Source organism: Aptenodytes patagonicus, chromosome 7, assembly GCF_965638725.1.
Source record: "Aptenodytes patagonicus chromosome 7, bAptPat1.pri.cur, whole genome shotgun sequence".
NCBI classification, from domain to species: Eukaryota; Metazoa; Chordata; class Aves; order Sphenisciformes; family Spheniscidae; genus Aptenodytes; species Aptenodytes patagonicus.
In genome coordinates, this window is record NC_134955.1 from 21,434,936 (window position 1) to 21,446,961 (window position 12,026).

Genomic DNA, 12,026 nt, shown 5'->3' on the forward strand with positions numbered 1-12,026 from the left:
CTGAGTAGTACTTCTTACCATCTGAACAGCGGAACACGGCACTAACATGGGTGAGAAAGGATGATGGATGGGTGATGCTGGTTTTGGGGTTTTAGGCTTTAACATTTATTTTCTCAGAGGCAAAGTGTGATGACCATGGAGCCTCAATGGTGCCACATGGCCTGTCCTCGTTAGTGGGGTAACAAATGCATAAGCTGTCTGCCTTGTGCCCTGAGAGAGGAATATGGGTGGGGAACTGAGGCACAGAAAGATGGAGATGGGTAAAGCTGGTAATATTTAAAACAAAACTAACGAAAAAAAAAACCCACCCACAAAAACCACTGCAGCTAAATGTGCCAAAGATTGTGAATCTGTAGCCCTGCGTCGCTTCCACAGGAAGCTGGAAGAGGGAGAATGAGCCTGAGCTCGGGTTGTGTCACTGTCAGACATGGGCTCTAACCTCCTTCCTCTCTGGGTTCCTGGTAGGGAAAGGAAGATTGAGCAAGTTGCTGAAAATCTTGAACCTGAAAGATACAGCACTTTAATATCTGCGTGAATGAGGTCTGCTGTTCAGAGCCTGCAATTAATCCACCAAGGAAAGGCTTTCCATTCCTTTTGTGGGAGTGTGGTGGTGGTGACCTTGCAGAGATGCTGTTCCTCATGAGCTTTGCGCAGCCTTGGCCCTGTGTAGCGTAATGTGCCTTAGTCAGCGTGGAGCCTGAAGTGCTTTATACTTGTGAAAGTTTCATGTGTCAGCCAAGTCCAAGTGTAATCACAGCGTTTCTCAGCAAAACTTGGCGTTCCACCTCTTTGAAAGAGACTTTAAGGTGTTTGTTCTATTCATGCAGAGCATCTAGAAAGTTCTGATCTATTATGTTTGGCCATTTACAAGCAGAAGAATGGATTTTCTTGCAGAGGGTAATATGTGGCAGCTGAAGAAATACTTCAGCAGCTGCAAACTTCTTTTAAAAAGCAACATTTGCACACCAGTCTTCCAGAGGATGCAGCAGCCTTCTCAGAGGCTGTCTGCTGAGTGACATTGGATTATTCCTTGCTCTCTGGCTTAGTAACTCCTAATTAAAAAGGTTTTTGCTTATTGGGCTGTTGTTCTTAACAGATTCCAGTGTGATGCAGTCTATGGAGACTTTTTGGCTTTGTAGGATTTTTTAAAATCTTTTTTTGTGGACATGTATCAGGAGAAACATTAGAAAAGGCAGCAGCAGACAAAACCAATGTCCATCCAATACCCTATTCTGCCTGCTGCAGTGAGGAGTGTGCCTGCTAATGTGGAGGGATGTGCCAGCTCTTTTGTAATACATAGAATCATAGAATCATTAAGGTTGGAAAAGACCTCTAAGATCATCAAGTCCAACCATCAACCCAACACCACCATGTCCACTAAACCATGTCCCTAAGCGCCTCATCTACACGTCTTTTAAATATTTCCAGGGATGGTGACTCAACCACTTCCCTGGACAGCCTCTTCCAATGTTTAACCACTCTTCCAGTAAAGAAATTTTTCCTTACATCCAATCTAAACCTCCCCTGGTGCAACTTGAGGCCATTTCCTCTTGTCCTATGGCTAGTTACTTGGGAGAAGAGACCGACACCCACCTCGCTACAACCTCCTGTCAGGTAGTTGTAGAGAGTGATAAGGTCTCCCCTCAGCCTCCTTTTCTCCAGGCTAAACAACCCCAGTTCCCTCAGCCGCTCCTCATAAGACTTGTTCTCCAGACCCCTCACCAGCCTCGTTGCCCTTCTCTGGACACGCTCCAGCACCTCAACGTCCTTCTTGTAGTGAGGGGCCCAAAAGTGAACACAGTATTCGAGGTGCGGCCTCACTAGTGCCGAGTACAGGGGCACGATTACTTCCCTACTCCTGCTGGCCACACTATTTCTGATACAGGCCAGGATGCCATTGGCCTTCTTGGCCACCTGGGCACACTGCCGGCTCATGTTCAGCCGGCTGTCAACCAACACCCCCAGGTCCTTTTCTGACAGGCAGCTTTCCAGCCACTCTTCCCCAAGAGCTACATGGCTAGCTGTGTGGTGTTACACTCTGAAGAAGTTGTGTGGTAGGAGAAGGAATATAAGTGATGTTCTTCCAGACCTGAGCTGGCAATGTTTCTTCTCTGAATCATATTTCAGAGCATGTGTAACTTGTATCCTACTGTTGCAGCAGATCAGCCTCGAATGCTCTGCTGGCCTCATGTCAGCCCCAGGTGTTTATCAGATCCAGCTTGTTGGTCACCATTCTAGCCTGGCTGATTTATCCACGAGATAAGACTCTGATTTCTAGGCACATTTTCCTTCAAAACTCCCTCTGAAAGTATGGAACTGTGCACATCCCATTTCAGTCATCCTCGCAGAGGAGCATTTTGTTAATACTGGAAATGGTGGGGGCATGGAGAGCCTGTATTGGGGCAGCAAATGGACCTTTGACCATTGTATCCTGGGTTTTCTAAGGAAGTGGGAATGCTTCACGCTGTGCAGGCGTCTTGAGAAGTCAAAGGAACTGTGTACAGACCAGGGACCTAGTAATGCATTTCCTCCCCAGTAATCTCTAATGCTTCTCTGCTTCACAACCTCTGTTCAGTTCGTTCTTCATTGTTGATAGCACGTGACATTTTGTAGAAACAGCTTTGTAACCTGTCATTAACTTTCTTCGGGAGCTAAAGGAACTTAATGGCTCTAAAGCTGCTGTTCAGAGAATTATATAACTTCATCTGGTCAAGCTCAGCTGACAGTGGGTCAGCCCCATGTGCCTTGGTACTGCCCCTTCTGTCTCAAGAAATGTCCAACTTCAGCCTTGGAGATAAGCTTGGGAAGCCAAATGCTTCTTAAGATTGCAGCACAGATTTCCTGCCTCCTGCATTCTAGCCTCAATTCACAAAATGAGATGTGCTTGTCTTCCCTTAGCAAAATCTGGTTTAATTCTGTTTTTCTAAAGAGTGAAATATAGCACTTGTTTTGAGAGCTGCCAACAGATGAAGTGTTTAGCAGCAATTGCAAGTTGAAACCAGGCCTTATGCCTTCTCAATTTGATGGGAGAGTAGCACCGTTGTCTGCAAAAGGTATTCCACCCTTGTTTTCCCTGCTTTGTTGTTATGCTGAGGATAGAAGATTTCTTCGCAATTCTTTGACCTTATTTCATGCCTAGTCCATGCACACTTGTAAGTACAAATTTTGGGGCAGTGTCTGCTGGCTGTTTGATGACAGCTCAAAGGAGCATGTGTTGCCCTAAATGATTTGCTTTGCTCATTTTGTACCTGTGATCTCTAACAGGCACACTCCCTCTTTCCATGTTTTTTTGTCTAGTTCTACATCTCTCCTTTCGCCTTGGTGCAGTCACTGCATGTACCTTGCAGCTGCTTAACCAGGAGCAACTGAGGCTGGCTGGAAGGGCATGGAGGCAAGGGGTTTATATTCCAAAGGCTTCTCTCTGCTCTTACAATATCACCCCAATCAATGTTGTCTGAAATAATACTTTGGGGTTTGTTTGGGGTTTTTTTGCACAAATTCCTTGGCTTGAGCACAGGGAGATCAGCAAGAAGGGAGGAATGCTTCTGAAACCCAGCAGGCAATGCCCTCTGGATGTGTGTGTACATTGCAATGTCATCAGTCATTCAGTTGTTGACTCAAAGTTATTCTGGTTTTCCAGCGTATTTGTTCCCTGCTGAGTTATAGCCACAGATGGTAAAAGTAAACTTTGCACTTTTCATGTGTAGTCCTTTCCCAGATTTTACTTGTTGCTGTCTTTTGTGGTTTGGTTTGACTTTTAATTTCCTTGGGGATGCTCTACAGAGGGAGAAGGTAGTGCTCAAAGAGTGAATTTTGCCCTGATTTCTCAAAACTTACTTCTGATGGGAACAGTAGCGTTCATCTCTTCTTTTGTGTTGTCTCCAACAGCCAGAGGATGGTTTCTTCTGGGGAGCAACACAACCTGGACAAGAAGCTTTAGCTGGTGCTTTTCTGGGATGTAGGTGTGTGGGGTCGGTTCTCAGTGGGGTCTTTGAGTACAAATGGAGCCATGTGGGACTGGCTAGAAGTGTGATGGGAAGGCAGAAATAAAGCTTATTGCTTGTAATTATAAAAGGCAGTTGTTAAGTCAGGAAAAGTGATCTGCAAGTACTTGCAACTCTTGTTCTGGATGTATGCGATTGTGCTAAGGTGGAAGAGACCAAAAAAAAAAAAAACCCCTAGCTGGAGGTTCTGATATTTAATACAGCATCCCAAGCATCATCTGGACTGCATTAAGGTACTACTGCATCTGGTTATCCCCTTGCTGGACTTGCAAATGAGCTGTTTGCTTGTCTGCTGTACTTACAGTCTGTGTATTGTGTTTGTCTACTTCACACGCTCACTTCGTAAGCAATTCGTAAAGGGATTTTTATAATTGGCTAAAGAACATTTAAAATTATTTTAAGCTTGTAAGTTTGTACTGAGTGCCTTGGGGGAGGGATTATCAGTTGGCCCCTCAGGATACTGTGTTTAGTGAGAGGGAAAGGGGGGACAAACCTCTTGTGTCTGAGCTTGGCGTGTCCCCCCTAACCGGTGCTGGCCTAATCCAGAAAGGCTGCCAGGTGCTTTGGAAGAGGTGAGAGGCATTTACCGGGATTTTGCTTTCCTCTGGAGCTGTTGCAGTCAAGTGAGACCAAAGTCAGCTGTGATGGGAAGGACTTCTGGTGGATTGATGTGGTTGGGGATACAAAGCATCTCTGTGCATAGGGGACAGACAGCTGTGTTAATGCAACAGCTTCTAGACACTGAGTGTGATCAACATTTGATCTTACAAATATATGTAGTTATTGGGTAAGTTGAGATCAATTAAGATTATTTTATTTGTCCTAAAAGACTGAGATTTTAACTATAATAATAATTATAGTATTTATGCATAGATATAATGCTGCTGTATCTGCATTTCCAAAATGCAATTGAAGATGTTTATTCTTTGAGGATTGGTTAGTATAACTACAAAGGTATTAGTAAAGGCAGGAAACAAACCCCTTTAATAAGGGAGTGTTCTGTGTTTGTATTCATTGCTGTTATTCTTTACTGTTTTCTTTAAAACAGTAAATGCATACATTATTGCACAGCTAATTCATTCTCAGGGTCACTTCTTAGGCTATAAAATATTGCTTCCTGTAAGCCTTTTACCTTGAAAGGGGACAGCAAACATAAGCTGGACTCTCTTTAAAATGTAAAATTTACCCTTAATGATGTCTTTTTTTTTTTTCTTTTTTTCTGCAGGTGAGATACTGCTTGCTGAATCTCTGCCTGTGACCTGTGAACTTTACAAAAAGTGCACTTATTTCTGCATAACGTGGTGGGTGTGCAGGTTGACAAATGGTGTTCTGAGTGTCTTGGTGAGGTACCTATAGTGTCTGTGAGGGAACCCAAATCGCTTGCTTTAAGTTGAAGGATTCAGAGTTTAAAGCAGACTTTTGCTGTCTGTCAGCAATAAGGATCTGTCTGCTCTAGGAAAATCTCTTGTGGGCAGTGTATTTCACATCTTCCCTTGCTTTCCCCCTTGCACCCAGTCTTGTCAACTGGAGTTTTCAATGATTAAACTACAGCATATGCTAAGGGTGACAGCAAGAGTGTGCTAAAGGCTAAGGCAGTCTTGTGGAAGTGCCTTGTAATTCAGAACAGTGGGAAAAGTATTGAAGTTATCTTGGCTGAATAACACAAATTCATATTACCAATTCCTTGCTGAAAACGTGGGGCTGCTTTCCTGAGCAGCCAATGCCTGTGTACCTTGTTGCGGGGGCTGCAGTTGTGTATCGCACAGGTCATCTCTCCTGTGCTGATTCTTTCAACTCCCACTAAGGTGCAATTGGAAGAGCAAGTGATGAGAAGGAATGAGCAAAGTCAGTCTGCGCTGTGCATGTGCAGTGCAAAATGGGAGAAAGACCCGGGCGAAGCTGGTGCTGGCTGGACACCAGGCGCAGTCTCTGGTACGCAGGACTAGATGGGGCTGGTGAGCTGCCTTTCCCCGCCAAGACTTCTATTGTCAGGTCAGACTTAGAAATATTTCCAGCTGCCAGGTGTGATGAACTTTTGGCTGCAGTGAGAAACCTGCTCGCACAAAACAAGCTGTGTACACTTACTCCAGGGAGAAAGCCGCAGAGGAGTGCACGAGCTAAGGTCCACAGTGCAAGTACCCTACAGTCCGGTCCTTTCAGGCTCCCCTGCTCTCTGGGAGAGCAGAAGATGTAGAAATGCTCCATCTATTTTCAACAGGCAAAATAACTCTTCTTACTAGAATTAATAAAAGGGCAGGAAGGAGGCTTTGGGTTCCTTAGCGAACTTGTAGGGTGACTAGGGATGCTGAATTTGAGACACTGCATTTTAGTATCAAGTTTTGTCCACATTTTTGACTCTTTGATAGTCCAATGTGGACCTGTATGTTGTGTGTCCTCTGCGAAGCTTGGGGTAGCTGTTTATATTTCACCCTTTTTCAGGCAGGGTTGTTTTGAGGCTAAAACTCTGTTACCCTGTTCGGGGCTTTAGAACGTAGAGTAAGGAGGAAAATTTGGAAACAAAAGTTTCATGGTATGAAGCATCAAAACGTTGCAATCTGGGAATCAAAGCTAATAAACGTTATCTTGGCCTTTCTTGGAGGGGAAAAAAGGGCTCTTGCTCAGATTCTTAAATTCACAAACGTGGTTGGGACTGGAGTTGAAAGCTCAGGGTGAAACTTCTTGCATGGATGGCTAAATCTGGGTCTCACACGTGTTACTGATGACTGTTGGATGTTTTTCACTATGCTATTTATACCATTCACACATGCTGCTCATTCTGTGTTGTGAACTGCTTTTGCGTCTTCAACTGCAGTTGTTACGTACACCTCTGAGATGTCACGCAAAGTTGAATCTCAACACTCTTTGAAGGCTGTGACGTTTCTCTTCATAATTGCAGGATGAGGACTAAAGCTTGCTTCAGTGATGAGGAAGAGGGTTGCCCTTAAAAACTACTTAGGGAAGAGACTTATAATTGGTCTGGTTCAGGCTGAACTATTTGGAAGCTCATATAAAGCTTTAAAAAGTCTTGGAAACAAGAGGGTAAATCCAGGTAGAAGCTGATGATCTGCTCTGAAGTCAACAGGAGCTGCTCCAGTGACTTCAAGGATGAGAGCCCATCCATTGGGACAGAGTCTCATGTGTGCATTGGTAATGAAGAAAAGACATTGCCTATTTATTGTTTTATGTGGGGAAATGAAGGCTTACTGTGGGTGTAAATCTTCAGTAACAGCTGATGTGTCTGTGTAATGTCTTGGAAGACCTGAAATTTTGGCTTTTGCTTGTTTTTAATCAAAATTTCTTTTAGCTTTTTGCAATGAGCAGGAAAATCAAAGCAGGAATCAACCAAGGTTGATGCTTGGTTTTGACTGACTTGGTGTAAAGGCAGGGCCAGGACTATAGTTCCCCATATTATCAGTGTGCTCAAGCTGGTGCAAACCCTTCTGCTGAGCCTGGGAACATTAAGGGTCCCAGAGTGAGTCAAAAGGTATCATGTCTGTGCTGCCGTACGCCTGTGGGCTTTGAGTTTGGCTTTGTACACGTGGCTTTTGACTTGAAATGTTCTCCGTTGGGGCCTGAGGGAAGAAGAGCAAAGTACTCTTTCCAAAGAAAGAGCCTCTCCGTGAATTTGGGAATGGTCTCTTTTCTCCTGCCTCTGTGTCATTGCCTGTATGTTGTGTGTAATGATACTTGCCTGCCTTTTGTACACTTTTTTTTTCCATTCCTGCTGATAGGAGTGTGTTTAGTAGAACACTCTCTTGATATAAATTGATCGTTTTCTTCTTCTTTTTTTTTTTTCTTTATTAGGTATATTGCAGTGGATCTGAAAGTGATATAAGAAAGAATTGCTCCTGGGAAGAGAAGCCTTCCTGCAAGGCCAACTCTGAAGATGTGGACTGCCATTGTATTCTTCCTGCTGATTTCCTTCTGTATATGTGAACATAGGTTTTCTGTCCTGAAAGGGAGAGGAGTCCGTGTAGTGCAAATAAACAGGCTTACAACTGAAAGGCAGTGCAGGCAGGCTTGTCAAAGCCCAGGTGCTTCAGGTGAGGTTCTTGTCCCTTAGCTGGAATTCCATCTGGGTTTTCTGTTCCTTAAAGGTCTCTTCTGCTCCCCTGACAACTATCTTTCTTAATTCCAGTTGTTTACAGGCATTTACAGTTATGGCTTCTCTGTGCAGTCCTGTGGCACTACATAACTCTGACAGCTTTGGTTAAATTGAATCCAGAACAACCATTTCCCAGGGCTCTTCTAGCTTCCGTAAGAAACAGCATGTATGTGCACTTGGTGTGCACCGGTAGCGTGCAAACGGTGTTAGGTCACTTGACTTGAAGAATTATCATTCCATGCTGCCAGATGTTTGCAAGTGAACAGTGCTGTTGTAGACAGCTGCACTGGAATGAGTAGTCTTTGCTCACTGGTATTTACGTGTGTTTTTTCTGCCTTAAAAGAAATGAGTTGTATCCTGCAACCAAGCACAGGGTTAAACAAGTCTGGGGAGATGGGAGCCTTCTGCTGTCTACATCTGAGATGTCTTTAAAGAGCATTAAACTTCTAAATGAGTCTTTCAGAGTTGTCCTTATGAAGGACCCTGTCTTATCTAGCCACATGTGAAAACTTGTAGCACCTACAAACAACTGGTGATGCTGTGGTGAAGATGAGACCTTGGTTCAGGTGGATGAATGTCTGACAATCAGATTGATAGGAACATCATAAAGATGCCTTTTTTAATGCCCAGTAGTTTAAACCTGTATTTTAAACGTGAGACATCCCTTCATAGTGGAAAGAAAGCACCTTTATAAACTAAGTGTTTTATTTAGGAGGTAAAATATGAGTGGGTTTGCCTCCCAGGCACCAGAGCTGTGAAAACTTCAGCTTCTGCTTTTTAAGGTGGTAAACTCTAGAGAGATGACACATTCACACTGACTGTGCTGACACTTAGGGTTTGTAGCACTGCATGTTTGTCTGTTCCACCTGAGAATCTCTAAACACTGTGCACATGTCATCTTAACCTCCTGATATCTTGATAAGGGTAGAATAGGTGCTATCAGCTGCCTCTTCCAGAGGAGGGACATAAGGAATTTAGTTAGTCTGTGATCAGGGCTGGGAGATTACCTGAGTGCATGCTTCACCCTGTTGCTGACTTCAACGACTTTTTTTATACCCTTCACCTTGTTCTCTCCTGACGTGTACAGACCAAGTCCAGTTGAGTGTTAGCTTTGGGCAGAGGGGGTTGAGCCTCTAGAATTAGGTGACCCATTCCATCTTCAGGAAACCATGCAAAACTAAACCCAAAAGCATAAACCTTTTCAGGTTTTACGTTCTGTATTAAACCCACTGAAGCAATTTAACTCCTATTTGTTACTTGATGGCCAGTCTGTTGCACTACCTGGTGTCAAGGGAGATGGAAAAGATACAAACTCTTGACATAAATGTGTAGCCATGTGCAGAGAGATCATCTGGAGAGAAGGACCTGAAATGTCTTTTTTTTTTTTTATGATTAACTTTAGGTTTTAAGATCAGCTTTACTGCTCTCATTCTCCATTCCTACCTTCTCTAAGTATATTTATTTTTGTGCTTTCTTTCATTACAGACATGAGGCCTGAGGCTTAGATGTTACACCTATGTAACTGTCAGTAAAGGAGCAGTGGTTCTTATTTTTGTAAGGTATTATAGTGTTAAGTTGCAGGCCAAGGGTGCATGGGGAGACGTCTTCATAGCTACATTGCTTGGAGAAGTGGAAAAATAACACTCCTAGCTGGTTAGACTCTCTTCTGTAGATATGTAATTTATACTCTTGCTGACATAACATCACTAAGTTAGAGAAATAGTGCAACTATCACAAAAAGAACCGCTTTTGCCAGTACATTCACGTCTCAGATGTGCCCTGCAGAAAAGGGAATGGTTGCTGGTCTAGCTATTCCAGTATCGCCTCCGAATATCCACACCAGAGGCCAGGATATGTAGTTAGCAAACTAACATGTCTCAAAAGGATTGGTACAATCCTACAGTTTGACACTTCAATTACATGCTAATAAAAGCAGCAAAACACTCTAGGGCTGGTAGCATGGGTAGTAACTCTAACCTCCACATGTTGTGTAATGCAATGGGTTCAAGTCTCCAGCTGCTGCTAGGGTAAGTGATATACGTGATGGACAAAGTGCCCATCTTAGCAAAGATCTGGCAATCCAGGATTCCCAGATGCCTGGTGAGCATGGTGAACCTGTGTTGGGAGGTAAGATAAGCTCGCGCTCTTCCGCTTGCATCCTCAGCCATATTCTGAGCTCTCCCAAGTTTCTTCTGTGGTGGCCAGTCCAGGGCTGGAGGGAACATCTTGGCCATCTGAGCAGTCTGGCTCTGAAAACAGAGCCACTTGGCCATACTTCTGGGCTATCTTGCATGCTCTGGGGAAAATAAAGGGAAAATATGACATGGCTGCAAAACCAAATATTCCTGCTCCCTACTTCCACAATACATCTGCTTACCTGGCTTCTGCTTGTCTTTGGGCATCTGTGATTTCTTTCCAGTAACAGCAGGCCTAAAAATGAAATAAACCAGTTTGGTAGGGCAAGACCTCGGCATCTGCCTACATGGTTTCCTTTCAAAATAGCTCTGAAGAGCGTTTGTTGTCCTTCCACTTTCTTTTTTTTTTCTTTTTTGTTTCTTTTTTGTTTCTTTTTTCTGTCTCCTAATTGGAAGTGAGCAAAAAGGAGCCACTGGGTGGCACATATCTTGCAGTGGACACATCAGCTGGAGCCTCAATCTGGAGTTGCATCAAAGGAAGTACTAATCAGTCCAGCTGAATAGAGGTATCTGGTTGTCCTGGGGAGCAACAGGGAAGTCATGAGCAGCTGGATACCATCCTGATGGCAGCAGAAACCAGGGTGCCTTAAGGTCTCTTGACCTTTCTGAACTGACTGACTTAGATATGTAGCCAATGCAAGATATGCTGCTGGCTTTTTGTTTTCCCCTTCCCAAGAAGTGAGAAATGGCACGATTTACAGTAGTAGATGGTTTGCGTTTCTCCACTGGCATGGCTTATTGAGTGAGGGACAGGAGTTGGGATTGGGAATCAGAGCACATCCAAACATGCTTTCATTTCTGAGGAGTGGATTTTAATTTCTTGAAGGGCTGCTGCTGTGTCTCCTGCTCTGTGTGACTGTTGAAGCTTTTCATTTTATTGCTTTTTAAGTACCATTTTTTAAAAGACTTTGAATGGTTTCGGTCACTTACTGACTTTGATAAAATGTTAAGAAAAATTCCACCTTTGCTAGTTTCTTTAGGGCTGTCAAAACAGACTGCAATTGTTGGTACAGGGATTTCTCCAACTTCATAAATTTTCCACGAGACCTTTTAATAACTGTGGTAACATAAATGTTTTTTTATGAAAAGTTCAAGCTTCCCATAGCCTTAATCCTCAGTGAGGATAACTCTCTTTGTAGATAAGAGCTTTAAATATAGCCCTGTGTACCACATAGGCATGTCCTTTGCCCTTTCTTACACTTCTTACAAAACACAGAAATTAATTTCTCCTACCGTACACTTAAGTTCCCTTTAATCCACTGACAAGTGGTCAGCTGGGCACATATCTGCTTCATCCCAGATTGAGCACTGTTATCTTCTGTGCTTTTTGTTACAGCACGTGTCCCAGAAATCAATTGCGTGCTACTGTGATATTACATAAAATGTAGTATGATTTAGGCAGGAAGGGACCTTTTGAAGGTCTCTGGTCCGAACCCGGCTTAGATCTGGCTGTTCGAGTCCTGATGGAGAGTGTACCACCTCTCTGGCCCCCAGCCCAGTGTTTGAGTGCCCTTGTGGTGGAAACTAATTTTTTCCCTTGCTGTTGAGTTGGGATTTCCTGTAAATCATCTGCTTCAGCCCCTCAGACATCTAGTAGTCTCCCTTGGACTCGCTCCAGTATGTCAATACTGCTCTTGTATGCTGGGGAGCCCAAAACTGGGCACAGTGTTTGAGAAGTCTCCTCAGCGCTGGTTAGAGGAGGTTCATTCCTTCCCTCAAAGC

At 43.8% G+C, this 12,026-nt stretch overlaps 1 protein-coding gene across 6 annotated transcripts in view; it reads left to right on the forward strand.

Annotated features, from left to right (window-relative positions):
- Positions 1-12,026, forward strand: part of C7H11orf24 (chromosome 7 C11orf24 homolog) — a 30,982-nt gene that overhangs the window by 15,207 nt on the left and 3,749 nt on the right. For 4 of the 6 annotated variants that reach the window (XM_076344300.1, XM_076344303.1, XM_076344302.1 and 1 more), the window contains 2 exons: positions 5,230-5,305; positions 7,809-8,047. In XM_076344300.1, the coding sequence (XP_076200415.1) occupies positions 7,891-8,047 (157 nt within the window). In that variant the 5' untranslated portion in view covers positions 5,230-5,305; positions 7,809-7,890. Of the gene's footprint in view, positions 1-5,229; positions 5,306-6,958; positions 7,152-7,808; positions 8,048-12,026 lie in introns of those variants that run through there. The other 2 variants (XM_076344305.1, XM_076344304.1) reach the window with 2 other exon arrangements.